This window comes from Acomys minous (genome assembly GCF_964271855.1).
Source record: "Acomys minous genome assembly, chromosome: 4".
Taxonomy (NCBI): Eukaryota; Metazoa; Chordata; class Mammalia; order Rodentia; family Muridae; genus Acomys; species Acomys minous.
Window position 1 is genome coordinate 106,131,867 of NC_140486.1, and position 15,925 is coordinate 106,147,791.

Genomic DNA, 15,925 nt, shown 5'->3' on the forward strand with positions numbered 1-15,925 from the left:
GATCCATTGAAAGATCATAGGACACGTGGAATGATGGGATGAGTGACCCATTTGTTTCCTCAGTTCCTCTTAACTGATCATATCAATAAATGTGAGCTCACCATGTCAGTTTTACTTTACGGAAAAGATTTCCATTCACATGCCCATGTTTATCAGGTAATTTAATGACAAAGTTAATGAACATAGTCTTTCCAATTACAATATTAAAAAAATAAAGTTTTTACATTGAATACAACTTGATGATTTTCCTGAAAATAATATTATCTAATATTTCAAATGTATTTTTAATACTCCAAAAGTGAATTAAATAAATTGATTCTAAAATTTCTTCAAGTACTTTTCTAAAAGACTAACCATTTAGTCCTGATTAGAAACCACTCACCAGTGTCCTTCAGGATAGGAAAGAAAGAAAGAAAGAAAGAAAGAAAGAAAAAAAGAAAGAAAGAAAGAAAGAAAGAAGCAGAGAGAGAGAGAGAGAGTTAGAGAGAGAGAGAGAGAGAGAGAGAGAGAGAGAGAGAGAGAGAGAGAGAAGAAAGGAAGAAAGAAAAATGGAAAAAAAAGAAACAAGGAAAAGATACTGTCTCCTCTTGCCTTAAATAGAGGGCCCCATTTTGCAACACATTTTTATTTCTCTCATTCCCAAGCTTTCTTCTGTGGGACACATGCTAACAAGTTCATTCTTATACTTTGTTGCAAATACCATCACCAAAAGCAACTAGAGTAGGAAATTGTTGATTGCAGCTTATACATCCAGGCCATGGTCTAATATTGAGGAAGGTAGGAACAAAATTCAATCTAGAGTTTAAAATAAAAAATAAGGAAAGACCACTGCTTGAAGGCTATATTATCTTTCTAATATAATCCAGGACCACCTGCCTAGGATTGGTACCACCCATATTAAGATGAGTCCCTTTGCAACAATAAATAATTGAGGTAATTCTCCTTCCATATACCCACAGGTCAATGTTAGCTAGGCAATCCCTTCATCAAGATTTTTCTCTCAGATGGTTTTAGTCTGTGTAATGTTGACAAAGTTGAGTAGGAGACCTCCTCTACATCAAAAGAGTCATAGTCAGAATATTGATCTGTATGGACTCACATAGAGATTATTTAATTTATATAACAAACAAGAACTTTTTCTGTAGTATACTGAAATTATTAAGAATTTTGAAAAATTACAAAAGAAGTTAAAAAATAAAGTTTGGGCATGTTAGCACACACCTCTAATCCATGTTCCAGAGGCAGAAGCGATGCAGATTCCTGTAAGTTTGAGGCCAACCTGGTCTACCCGGTAAGTATGCAAGCCAATGCTCCACAGTAAAATTATTTCTCAAAAATAAAATAGAACAAATAACCAAAGGAAAAAGGATTTGAAACATGAAAAATAATATTTATATTTATTCTTGGCAATATGCACATTTAAAGAAAACTTATTAATAAATTAATTACATAATGCACAGTGAGTACAAAATTTTTTTCTACAGTGACATTACATGATTCAATGATAATTTAATATCTACTTCATTTCTTTTTTATTTTAATCCAAACTTGCATTATAGACATGAAATGAGATGTTCATTACATCAAACATTCTTTTTAAAAATCACACTAAAAGTTTTGTTACTATTATTGTTTTGCAATTACTTTGTCTTTTTATCAATTCTTTTTTTTATAATTTTCAAGTCCATATAAAGAAAAATATACATTGATAGAAAAAAGAAAATCTTCTTGTATGATTAAGGCTAAGACTTTTATACTGACAAAATTGAAAATACCCTTCATTTTTATTTCAAAAATTGGATATTTTCACAAAATGTTTGAAGTATGCATGTGTTATAGGTATGTTATGGTACTTATGTATCAGTTAAAAAAAAAAAAAAAAAAAAAAAAAAAAAAACGAAAGTTAAAATGGCTCACCATCCAGAATACCAAAGATAGTTTTGGAGTATGTATACATGTTATAGAAATTTGCTATTTCTGTAAATATTGGAGTACCAATTTTCCAGTGGTTCATTCCTATTCCTATTTCAGTGCCTTATTTTCTATCATTGCTTCAAATTTTGATGTTTCTTTTAGTTTGTGATCTTGCAGAATCAATATAAAATTCAATTTTCATTTTTTCATTCATCCCTCTGAAGAGAAAACATACATAGTTTTTTTCCTTACTACACAATGGCTTTCCCCGGTCCACTAAGTTAAGTGCCAGGATCCTTCCATCCTCATTTTCCTCTCCCTATGCCTCCAGTCACGCTCTCCATCTACTCAGAACTATTGTTCAGAGAGTATGTTCTGCTTTCAGGCCTTGCTTTTGCTTCTCCTACTTGGTACTCCCTAACAATCACTGTTATGCCACCCTTAGCAGACAGTTGCTCAAACTACAGGTTTCTGACTCTCTCAGAATGGTGACCATGACCTTCTTGATGATGATGATGATGATGATGATGATGATGATGATGATGATGATTTTTTCAGAATACATCCTGATTGTTATCCCCTCACTTGTATCTTCCCACTCCCACCCTCCCTCCCTTCCCCTACACCCTCTAAAGCATGACATTCTGAGTTCCCACCTCCATGTTATATTTACAAAACTGTACCATACACATTTGTTCCTGCATCTGTCATCTTCAACTGTGAGCTCAAGGAAAATATCTAAAAAGGCACCTAATTTGTCTCACTTCTCCCTGCAGCTCATTGAAGAGTACACGACTTTAGAGCACACAGACTTACTGAGTGAATGAACATGTTTTATTATTCACACTCTCTCCTCAAACAGAACTTCACTACTGAATGTTTTTATCTTTCAAGGATCATTATAAAGATTACACACAAACTACAGCTTCTCACACTCTCACTTGGACTTAAGAAGCTGACTGTAAATTTTACAAAATGGCAACACTTTCATAAAAATAGCATTTTGAAGGGGATATCACTGGAATGCATAAAAGTTGCTCTTCAGAGAAGAATAAAATAAAAATGATATGTGGCAATTCTAGGGAATTTCAGTAGTTTCAGTAGTTTATTTTCCATGGTTTTTTTTTTTTTTTTTTTTTTTTTTTTTTTTGCTTAGATCCAATGTATGGAGCCAGAGCAACGACGATGAGTTCTCCAGCTGCTTCTTATCTTTTTTTAAAATTTTATTATGGATCTCTGTGACTTTTTGTAGGCTAAAATTATCTTTAGCCTCTCAAAGCTGACCCTCACAACAAAAGCAGAGCACACTGATTTTCTACCTAGCACAATATGTTAGAACACATGTGATGAAGAAGCCCTTTGCTTATCAGATGAGATCTGTTAGCCCACTAACATCTGGACACAGCCAGGAAAGCTGCACATAGGCAGGTCACATCTGCGGATGCCTAAAACTCTTCTTCCAGTTTGTAAACTTCAGAGTTTGGAAAAGCACTATTTCACTTTATTGCCACCCAAATTAGGCAACTCTATAAATTATACCCTCAGGAGTTGTTTATCTTTGAAGGAAAGAAGAAGAGAAGTAAGAAATTCAACTTAAATGTAATAGAAGATGCATTGGCTTAAAATGAAAATCTAAGGGCTGTATATTCGAATTCTGTGACTGTAAACATATCCACTAAGTGTTCATCTTGGTAGATTACTCAGCTACCTCTGTGTGAGTTTATTCATTTATTGCTGAGTATTTTTTTTCCTTTGTTTGAGTTCAATATTGTGCTTTTTTTAAAGTCTCTGTTTACAGTTCATGTTTTTTACTATTTAAAAGTACTATTCAAGATGTACTGAAGTAATGTCAAAAATCAGTTAATTTGACTTTTAAATAAATTCAGGTTTAATGAAAAAATGATTCTTAACCAAAGATTCAAATAATCTGATTAGGTAAAATATCCATGGGAATTGCACTAAAATATATTACCTTATTTTCTGCCAAGATCCATTTTTAATGGGCATCAAGCATAAAGCTATTATATTACATTCAATTGTTCATTGCCTTTTTATTCATTTTTTAAATTTTACTTAAACCTACCAGTGTTTTAAAAGAAATGATGTACAGAAAATCAGTCCTAGTCATTAAACTCTTAAGTAATTAATGCAGCCATGTATAGCAATGAAATGTGTAAATGAGTTGGAGGGTTTAGAAATGATCAATGTGTGTAGAAGTTATCCACGAGAGCAGGGGAACTTTCCTTTGCTGTCTCCATGTTCCCTGGTATTGTACTTCACTTCTGTGTTTCCACCAAGAAATAATTTTCTCTTAGTTTCTAAACTATGATGCTCCAGAAACTGCCTAATAATAAAAGGAGCTCACTGGTTCTTTTCCTTTTAATGACTGATTTCTCTTTCCTTGTATTTCTTTTAAATTTGCATGTCTGCAGGTGCATAGGCTCAAGTATTGAAGACTGCATCGGCCTGATGGATAGGTATTTGGTGTGCTTGCTCCCTCTGTTCTTCTAAGGCTCCATGCGTGAGCGAGCACTGGTGCATGGGTGTGCATGCCACTGTGGATTGAGAATGATGTTTTCTGTTCTGCAATTGCTTGCAGGTGTAACGGTCCCACTAGTCATGACTGCATTTACTACCCATGGACGGGCCATTCCACTTTACCACAACATGCTAGGTAACATCAATCATGTTTCCATTTTATCACTCAAATTCTTGCTTAGCTACCACAGAAAAAGTACTAACTGGTGGGACTGAAGTTTTAATACGTTAAATGAGAGTTACTGCAGAATTGAAAACACTTTGCTTTTTAATTTGATTCTTAATTGTTCCCTCATTCATGATGATTTCAGAGTTTGAATTATTAATACCATAGACTTTTATTTTTATACATTTTAAAGTTTTTAGAAAATATCATGGGCTGGAGAGATGGCTCAGTGGTTAGGAGCACCGCCGGCTCTTTCAGAGGCCCTGGCTTCAATTCTCAGAAGCCACATAGTGGCTCACAACCATCTGTAATGAGATCTGCTGCCCTCTTCTGTAGAGCACTCATAAGCAATAAATAAAATAAATCTTTTTTAAAAAAGAAAAAAAGGAATTATCCTAGACTCTAATGAATTTATATATAACTTCAAAAATCAAAATAATTAATGGAGAAATTTTTTAAATGTTAATTGATGTTTATATGATGTTTGTTATATAATTGAATTTAGTTTCTGATTTTGTGTTATTTTAACTGATTGGTATATATTCAAAAAGAAAATTTATCTTAGAATATAATACAAAAATATTTTCTACAGGTTAAAGCACATAATGGAATTACAAGAACATATGATTCATGTTTAAACAAAATTCATACTGCAAATATTTACAATAGATTTTAATCATACTCAACAAAATCTGGAAGCAACTGAGGCTATCAAGTTTTGGTATACAGATGCACTCCAGCATGCCTGAGTAATAAAAAGGAAGAAATTGATGCTACGTACACTATAGATGGATCCCAGATTCATTATGCTGAATGAAAGAAGCCAGATGTTAACGATACATACTGCTTGATTTCCTATTAATAACAAACTCTGGAAAAGATGAAGTGCAGGGTCAGAAAACCAGCCACAGATAACCAAAGCTACAGTTTCAGAAGTAAAGTTCACCATGGAGTAGCAAGAAGAAATCTGATAGATAATGAAATAGTCTATACCTTGACTGTGGTATTAGTTGTACAAGTAAAACTGATTAACACAAACCATAAGCTACATATTTTGTTACAAAGTATATAACTTTTGTGTCTTGTTGTTTACATATAGAGAAATACGACTTTTTAAATATTTTATGAAACATTTTAACTAAGAAGGTAGTAACATTGCAACTTTACACAGAAATATCATTAGCCCTATGAAACAAATTAATTGGATCTATTTGCAAAAAAGGCAGAATTGTTAAAGTAAAAGGCAAATGAGAATTTTAGATGAAGTTTCCTTTTAATAGAACACTCTGTGTTGTCATGGAACAAGGAAACATTTGTAATGCATAACCATCATGTCACGTAAAAAGCAAAGAAAGAAACAAACAACAACACTCTGGCAATAGAGTCTAGCAGTTGTCTCAGTAAGGTACCCACTGTGGTGGATTCTAACACCTGAGACAGACTAGTGTTTCTGTCTTATTTCATTCTGTTTTAATTTATATAAATTATGCATCTGGCTACTTTCACTAAACCTTACATGTATGAGATTCATCTGTGTCACCCCCATTCATAGATTTTTTTTCCATTCATATGCCTTTACTTTCTTTTACATTTTAAAGTGATCAAATAATTGATGTGTCATCCTCATAAATTGTTAATAAGTAAACAGTGACAACAAGTTCAAATGTAAATGATGTGTGTAGAGTGTATTGATTTATATAGCAGTGGCACATTGATACTTGGGCTTTAACAAACTGGCTAATACGGTTGTCTAGATCTAACTTAAAACTGTTATAAATTTAAAGAAACCAAGAAAAAGGAATGAGAAAAAGTGAGTGGGAATAAGACAGAATAAATCCTGCTTTGTCTTCTAAGATCCATCTTGGATTTTTCCATGCTCATGAAACAATCTTCTTTGGGTCATTGATTGGGTCACTAAACTATCTTTTTGAAGAACTATTTTGATTATTTTACTTATAATTATTCTAACATTTTAGTGAGAATGAATCCTATATGGTGGTTAAAGTATGTTCTGTTTAAAATCAGATTTTCAGGTTTGAGATCAAGCTCTAAGCATTTTTAGATGCATGACTTTACAGTCCTTACATCATATGAACCCCATCCTTTCATGTGCAAAAAGACATCACTGATGTAGTTACTAAACAGTTCTAGGTATTGAGTGTGGTTTATTAACAATACCTAGCTCACAGAGACCACTCATTTCTTCTATGTTTTTATACATAATATTATCATCATTTTTCTGTATAACAAGGATTCACCAACCTCAGGAATGTAAAATCAGTGTTCTCAGGGGAAGGAGAGAAGTTGCTCAAAGTGACACCGGAGAGCATTAATGCATGCTGATGTCTTCCTTCTGGCTTTCTTGAAATGGTGGCAGGGTGGTGGGGAACAGTCATTTCTGTCAATTTGCCTTGAAAATTAGGGAGATGATGACACAGGTGGCCTTTGATCATGGGGCTGATATGCAGAGTAAGAGATCACTTGTAGTTATAGAAGCTATTAACTGATGTCATGAAACTCAAAGTCATAATCTGTCTAATTGTAGATTTGATATTATACAAACTTAAACAAAAACAGTTAAAATTTCAGTCTTATAGAGTAGCTTCATTCCCAGGAGATAGTCCATAATTTCAGGCTATTACTAATAACTGTCAGTGTCATCAATAAATATCCAAGGCTAGAAATGGACAGGAAGAGTGGTGCCTCATTCCTAAGAACAGTCACCTATGGCCCACTGCCCAGGCAAAGAGAAGAGTACTTTGAATATAAAATCATGAGTTCAAATGTGGGTTCTATCTTATTTGTTATCCATGAAATTGGATGATAATGTAAAATTAGTTTGAAGGTTAATTGAGACATAGATACCATCTTGGAATGAACAGTCACTAGCTCTAGTTTGTAGCTGTGACTGAAATATTGATATCTTCCCAGGACAATTTTATTATATGGTGACCTATTTGTATCTTGCATATTAACAGGACATTAATCCAATAGGCTGGTGACTACAGAATCAAGATACTGAAATTTCTCAGATTTTAATTATTCACACTTTACATCAAACTACTAATTTGAGGCATGACTTCAATAAGTGGTTGGTAACTGAATGCTAATTATTTCATATTTAAAATTTTAGTTTTCTTTACCTAATTTCTGTTTTCTTCTTAAATTTAAAACAATATGAGTGTTTTTTCATTTGCATTGACTTGTGAGGATAAAGTGACCTGTCAGGGGTTGCTCATGCAGTACTTTACAATGCCCATAATATTTTGTATTTAATTCTTTGGAGTATTTTGATTTATATTGAGTGAAAGCCTAAAGTAACCAAGAGTCACCTCAGGTTCTACATATCTAAACTGGGAAGAACGTGCACTCAGAAAACTTAATGGATAACTACCATTAAGATTGCAAGACTTCTACATCTACTAAATACCATGATAGATTTATAAATATCTGTCTTGACTCGTAAAGCAATGATTTTAGTATGGGAAGGCTAGAAATAAGACAATGGGAAATGAATGTTTTTAGGCTTCGTAGTCCACCTTTTTACTGGGAGGTTATTCAAACACTTAGTTTTCTTTTAGCCACAGAAAATTGCAATGAACATGTCAATGTGGCTGCTGCAAAACATGTAGAGTTAGTACTTCTCACTGCCCTATTATGCTGTGTTCTCTTCCCTAAAATTCAAGTGAAAGCAAGTGAAATGTTTTTGATCTTGATAGACTTTCATTTTCCAAGCAGAGTTATTTTTCCCCAAAACCTGCAATTTGTGAATTGGTTTTCCACACTCCATTTATTGTACAGGCCATTGCTAGAATCTTCCAGGAAGACTGGTAGTATAGAATACAAAGAATTCAAGATGGTCTTTTTTTTTTATCACATGCTACCCTAATTATAAAGAAAATGAAACCATTTCTCTGTCTTTCTCTGTGTCTCTGTGTCTCTGTCTCTGTGTCTCTATGTCTCTGTCTCTGTCTCTGTCTCTGTCTCTCTCTCTCTCTCTCTCACTCACACACACACACACACACACACACACACACACACACACATGCACACAACTTTGACCAGCTTTTTTTTTTTACACTTCCTCCCCTTCACAGCTGAATTTCCTCCCAAAAATGTCATGGACAGTTACACTTGTCCAGACTCTTTTATTGTTTTTGTGTGTGACATTAGTCTTTGATAGCACACAGGCTATGTTAAAATTCACTCCTTCCTGATGTAAAACTTTTAGAATCTTTGTCAAATATAAAATAAACCTTAAAGATCTTTTTCTCATATGCCACAAGAGCATGAGTTTGTTAATCATAATAGGAATTAACTGTATTGATAAGCCATTTCTGAAAGTTTAGGCTAACAAAGCAAATATAAACTCACTAAAAACTAGTTATGCTCTGTTTATAGAAAAGATTGAATATAGATATAAAAAAAACTGTACAAGATCATTGACCTCTGCATTCTCATCTAAATTGGCTCTTAGTTCTAATTCTTTTATGCTTTATATATCACAATATATAGTACCGTAATTGCACTTAGTTTCTCTAAATCTCTAATGGACAGCTATTTGAAATGTTTCTTATTTTCATGACGATAATCACACTTTTACTTTATAGTACAGTGGATTTTGCCCAAGAGGTCACACAACAGTTTATCCTTTGTCAGGCTCAGTTGTTTGTGATAAATGAAAGTGATGGTATGATAGTCTGGCCCCTAACTTACAAACGACACATTGTATTTCTTTGTTTTTCTCTTAAGGAAGTAAGTTCACAATTTAGATTCAGATCACATGGTCCAAATCACCTGTAAATGCTTACCTTAGATGAAAGGTAGTTATATTATGATTCCCCAAGTTCAATAAATAAAAGTGCATAGCCCTAGTTTGAGCGGGACCCCTTGGCCCAAATCTGCCTATCATAATGTTCTACTTGTAGGTTTCTAGGACCCTCTGGATCCTTCTACTTTGCCATTCTCTCATGATTCTCTCATCTAGAGTCCCAACAGGATGTTCTCCCCTCTGTCCCAGTTTCCTGGTAAGTGAAGGCTTTCGTGTGACATGCCCCTTGGGCTAGTATGCAGATATAAGTGAGTATATACCATTTGAGTCTTTCTGCTTCTGGGTTAACTCACTCATTATGATCATTTCTAGCTCAATCTATTTATCCACAAATTTCAAGAATTCCTTGTTTTTAATAGCTGAATAGTATCCCATAGTGTATATGTACCACAGTTTCTTTATCCATTCTTCTATTGATGGACACTTAGGCTGTTTCCATGTTCTGGCTATTATGAATAAGGCTGCTATGAACATGGTTGAGCAAATTTTCTTGTTGCTGGCCATAAACTTTAAACCCCTACCCAGATCTAGCCAATGGTCAGAACATACTCCACAGTAGACTAGAGAGTGGGATATGACTTTCTCACGTACTCTGGTGCCTCACATTTGACCATGTCCTCTGGAGGGGGAGACCTGGTGGCACTCAGAGGAAGGACAGCAGGTTACCAAGAAGAGACTTGATACCCTATGAGCATAGACAGGGGGAGTTAATCCCCCTCAGGAACAGTCATAGGGGAGGGAAATAAGGGGAAAATGGGAGAGAGGGAAGAATGGGAGGATACAAGGGATGGGATAACCATTGAGATGTAACAAGAATAAATTAATTTTAAAAAGTGCATAGCCTTTTAACTTCAAGCCTATCCACACTTCATCACATTATGTGTATTAAGTTTTAAAAAAATAAAGAAGTTCAAGAGATGAAGAGAGTGTGTAAAGCTGTTCTTTAGCAGATGACTCATGCCACACTTCCCAGAACCTGTGAAATGTCAAAATGATCTGAGAATGAGCAAGAATTCACCAAGCCTCTCTGCTTCCTTGTCAACTGTTGCTCATATAGTTGAAGAGCCTACTTTAAACAAAAGAATTTAAGCATCTTTAGGATGCTCAAGTGGTTTTCATGTTGATATCAAAATGTTCTCATCACAGTTCCAAAGCAATCCAGAAACCAGAAACAGTGCTGCTTTCCAGATCAGCAAGCATAGAAATGTGACCATAGTAATCCATATTAATGACTAGAAATCAACAAAGCTTCTTTAGGCCATTGACTTTGGGTCTAAAGCAGAAAGCTGAAAGATACTGTTAAATTCATAAACTGTCTTGTTTAATAGTAAGGAACAAAAAAATGAAATGAGTAGAGGGAAGTATTCAAGATACTCAGCTTTCACTCAGCCTAGAGTATCTTCCTACCATAGAGAAATGGTAATATATACACTCACTTATTCCTGACTCAGAAAGATAGCAGAACTGTTTCTTCCTAAAATTATTTTTAATAGATTTATTTAGTTATTTTATGTATATGAGTTCTATCCATGTACACCTGCATAGCAGAAGAGGGCATCAGATCCCAGTATAGATGGTTGTGAGTCACCATGTGGATGCTAGGAATTGAACTCTGGACTTTTGGAAGAGCAGACAGTTCTCTTAACCACTGAGCCATCTCTCCAGCCACTAAAACTGTTTCTTATCTCACAAATATCTCAAGCTTCATTTGTTACTGATGATCTGATCACAATTACAGAAATCAAAAGCAAAAGGGTGGAATTGTTCAAGTCCTGAAACTAAAAGACTACTATGCTCATTTCAACAGTACTGCCATACTGTTCCAAGACTTATAAATTAAATTCTTATGAATCACCCTTGACAATAATCAGTTTTTACCACAGTTATTATATTCTATAACTTTCATTTTGTAACAATTACTATTCTAGGTTAGATCAATGTAAAATCTCACCAAGTAAACAAAAACTCTCAGCTATACAGCAATGCTTTGACAGAATGTAACAGTGGAAAATAATAGCTATAACAAAATAATGAAAGTAATTCTTAATAAAGAAAATTTGTATTTTCAGATGACTAAGAATTACATATGTGAAAAATGAGCAATGATATGTATTTAAAAATATATGTAAAGCTGACCATCAAACAAACTTAACCCATAGTCAAGTGCTACACTACAACTACTAATAAGCTACTAAGTAGTGAGACAATTCTTTCTTATCATTGTCCAAGTGCAATTAATTGAATTATTTTAAATTATTGTTATTATTTAAAATTATTGTAAACCATGTAATATGTATCTTTAAATTTTACTCTCCTCTAGTTCTCACTTTATTTAATACAGGTTTATATGTATATAGAATTATTTCAGATCTGTAGAAGGAAACAAAATAATTGTGTAACAGCAAATGTAATAAAGGACATTTTGCTACTCTTATGACATTAGTGAATTCACATTTTTGCTGTCATAATGTGGTTTCTAGGCCTATTTTAAAATTTAAAATACCCCAGAACAGTGTTATGTATTTCAAGACTGAAATAGCAATGGTTAGACAATTAGGACATTGTTATTAGGTAGACTAAAGGAGTACTTAATTAACTGTAAGACTTCTCCCAGGCCTATTCCACCAGCTCAGAGGCTTAATGTACAATTCTGTAGGGAATATGGCAGTCGTGGCCTGGCTGGTTGTGATACTCCTGCAGTCACCAGGCTGACACTGACGTTCTCAGTTGGAACTTACAATATCCTTCCAAACTTACTTAGGTTCTTTTAGACCTGAGTTCTTTGAGGATTTGTTGTTGTTGTTTGTTTGTTTGTTTGTTTTAGATAAAATACTTAAGCTACTTCTGAGATATATTTTTCCAACTACAAATTATTATAGGACAGTACCATTTCAGTTTTACAAAAATACAGCCAGAGTGAAAGCTGATTATCCAAAACAGTACGGTAAAGATAATGCTCAGCTTTGTTGTATGGGATTTCAGATCGCACACCCTTAACTTAGTTTTTTGTTTGTTGGTTGGTGACATCAGAATAGAATGCTCATGTGCTTAGGTCAAGCCGACAGACATCGTCTTCCTATCTGGAGAGGTGTGAAGATGATACTTCCTCAGTTATTTCCAAATTAAGTTCCTTTCACACCAATGCATGTGTTAGAAGTTGGGTGTGCAAGAAGCAGTAGATATACATACAATCCTGGCCATCATATTCTACCTCGGCCTGTGACCAGTATCTACAGTCATATATTTAACTTTATTTCCTTGAGCAATCCTGTGAAAATTTCCTAGATCTGAGGTTGCCTCTGTTCTTGAAATCTCTAGGTTAGGTGAAAATGTCCCTGTTGGTTGCAGATGCAAAATATTACTTCCATAACCATATGGGACTGGTTATCTACAATTGAGACTAAAGAACCCAGGCGTAAGTTTCTAATCTTTCAATTAAGTTAGCAGACTTGTGAGTCTGCCTTACGGTTGTTGGTGGCCTGCATTGTCCCATAGACTAGCCCTCTGCCACTTGTGCTGAGTGAGTACTTCCAAAGTAATCAAAATAAAGAGAGAAGCTCTGTGGATCCTGATGTACCCTAGTTCTGAAAAAAAAAATCTCTGAAAAAGAGGTTGTGAAAAATGACATTAATAATTTAGCCAGGTTAAATATTAATTTTGGATATATTGTGTTAATTAAAATGTTAAGTTGTTTACATCGTGATATATATGTATTGAATTGTACTGTTCTAGACCAATCATCATGAAGTCATAAGATAGCAGTTATTCTGGGTAATAGCTTACCCACAATAAGGACAGTGGCAGAGATGCTTTTTCACAGAAGGGTGTTTATTTCATCAGCCACAGTAGGTTACAGATGAGATGAGTCAAACAGATCCAAGAGAAAACATCTGTTTTCTGGTACCTATTACATATACCTATATATCAAGTCTGTGAACCAAACTTGTATAAACTTTTATAAGACTAACATATGATATCTTGTACCCACATTTATAATCCCCACTTTATCTACTTTTAAAATAGAAAATTACAGTGTGTTGTAATTACACATATATATCTTCATACAATTAAAGTTTATTCCCAGTAGCAAAAATGAAGTATTATTCTATTTTTGTACTCCATAGATGGCCAATAATTAAAAAGGACTATTTGTTATATATAGTTCATGGTATCTATTTTTGTGCCTGCTTTATGATAATAAAAGAGTCAAAGTTATTCACCCATATAACTTAGACATGTATTGTATTAAACCCTAAGAAAATATCTTTTTTCATATTTCCTACTTAACTACAGGAATCTAATTAACTGGGACCCCCCTCTGTGACGTGGTTACATAAAGTCATGTGTAGAAATTAAAGTAAATTGCTCTCCTCACGCTTTCTTTTTTCCTATTACCTCAGCACATTCCCTAACTAATGATTCTTTTATAAACATGCGATTATTTGTGCATATTATGTGTGTAAGCAGGAGCTAATTAACAGAGAGCAGTTTGATTTACCAATGAAATCCCTTCCAATGATTTTATTCTCAGCTACTATCTGCTCTTAAACACAGACTGGTTTCATTTCATGGTAACTCAGTACTAAAGGGCAAATGAGCAGGAAGAAGAAGCCCACCTTTTATAGACCCTGGATGCTTGTAGTCATTGTAATTTTTATGACATTCTCTTCTGCTACTCAGAGTAATGAATTCCATATGCTTGAGTCAATTATAGAATAATAATTGTAAATACTTTCAGCAGAATAAAAATAAAACAATAATAAGCTTTTACAACTCAAAAGTTTACTTGCAGACTAAGTAATTGTTTTTTATTTTAATGAAAAAAACACAAATTTTTCAAAGTTACTTTTTTATTGACATTCTTGACACAAAATAACACAGTTGACATCCTGGTTCTGGAACCCAAATTAAATGTCTACGTTGTTCTAGACAATGGGAAAAGAAAAGAAGTAATGGGGGAGGAGAAAAGACATATTACTATTTTTTTTCTTTCAAAAGTTTTTTTGGAATTTCATTTAGACTGTGCCTACACATTACAAAATCATTCTCCAAACATGTCTTCGGTGTAATAAAGTTTTAATTAATTTTCAGATTACATAGGTAATAATAGCTTTCACTACTACCACTACCGTTTTATAATGGAGGAAACAGAATAAGAAAACCAATTTTCAAATTTTCACCTGGCTAGTAAGTTTTAGACTAGGATTGGAGTTCAGACGTGTGACTCAAAAAACCCACTTCTTCCTCTCTACCAAACTGCATCTCATTAAATGCTATACTATGACAAGGGCGATAATGTATTTTATAGCCTTCTTAATTTCACTTATTGTGAAATCAGCCTCCATATTGCCTTATACTAACAACAGTGTATGTTTTGGAGCTCATTCGAGGCTTTCAGTTATGAGCTATATTAAAACCAATGGCATTTCCCATGCAGAGAGCGAGCCTTCAGCTTTCCTATCGCTTAAGGAGGAAAACAAAAAGTCTAGTATCCCAAAGGGTATGAGCACAATGGGGATAACTGAGGAAGAAAACATTCAAGATGGAGTTCTGGAAGCAGAATAATATATGGATGGAGAATGAGCCAAAACCTAATCTCTTGCAAGCAGATGTTGGCCATTCCATTTGAGATGTTCAAAAATTAAAAATTGATTTTTTTAACAAGGTAGAGTTAAAATAAAATCATATTAAGGAGATAAAACACAAAAAAAGATTATCTCATGTTGATAAAGCTACTTAACATGCTTGTTCTACATGGCATGGATCATAGACTCAAGCGATAAGGAGTGTGTGTGTGTCTTTGTCTGTGTCTGTGTGTTTAAATTGGGGAACACAGAAACTAGTATATGAAGACTGAAGGGAATTATTAGGAGGAAAAGAAATTCTTATTTCAAGAGATAAAGAAAAAAGCTCATATGAAACCTTCATTAGACAGTGGATGGAGAGGAAGTCCCACTTCAAAATAGAAAATTTGGCTGCGGAGATTAGGGACCACGCATTCACTTTAACTCGTAGAAATCCAGAGACAGGAGGGAAGCATGCAGGAAAGCTAATGATGGACTGGACAAAGATACAAGACCTCATCTTATGTCGATTATTAGCTAAGTTGAACCTTTTAGAACAGAATAGAAGAAATCAATCATTCAAAGAAAAATACATTGGACTTTTCCGGAAAAACACACTACTTAAAAACACAATTGTACTGTATGTTGCTAAGTCTGTTTGAGAGGCTTACTCACAAATAAAAATGATTCTGGTAATTGTTACCATAACAATCATGGTAATTGTTATGGGTTAACATAGACCCAGGCATTAGGAAATTTGGGTTTGCCTATGTTTGCCATATGAATACATAAGCAAGGCGACAGGCATCGTGATTGTATAATTGATAATATATTGTGATATGAATGAAAGCAGAGAGTAATTGGAAACTGAGAAATGGGGGTGGTGTTGGCATGTAAGGGAGAAGAAAACCA

The 15,925-nt window shown here is 34.1% G+C and overlaps 1 protein-coding gene across 6 annotated transcripts in view; it reads left to right on the forward strand.

The window, feature by feature from the left end:
- ERBB4 (erb-b2 receptor tyrosine kinase 4) overlaps positions 1 to 15,925 on the forward strand; it is a 1,013,384-nt gene that overhangs the window by 750,687 nt on the left and 246,772 nt on the right. For 4 of the 6 annotated variants that reach the window (XM_084778334.1, XM_084778332.1, XM_084778337.1 and 1 more), the window contains one exon: positions 4,514 to 4,588. The exons of 1 other annotated variant lie outside the window; for it this stretch is intronic. In XM_084778334.1, coding sequence (XP_084634460.1) covers positions 4,514 to 4,588 — 75 coding nt within the window. Of the gene's footprint in view, positions 1 to 4,346; positions 4,392 to 4,513; positions 4,589 to 15,925 lie in introns of all 6 variants that reach the window. One more of the 6 variants, XM_084778333.1, reaches the window with a different exon arrangement.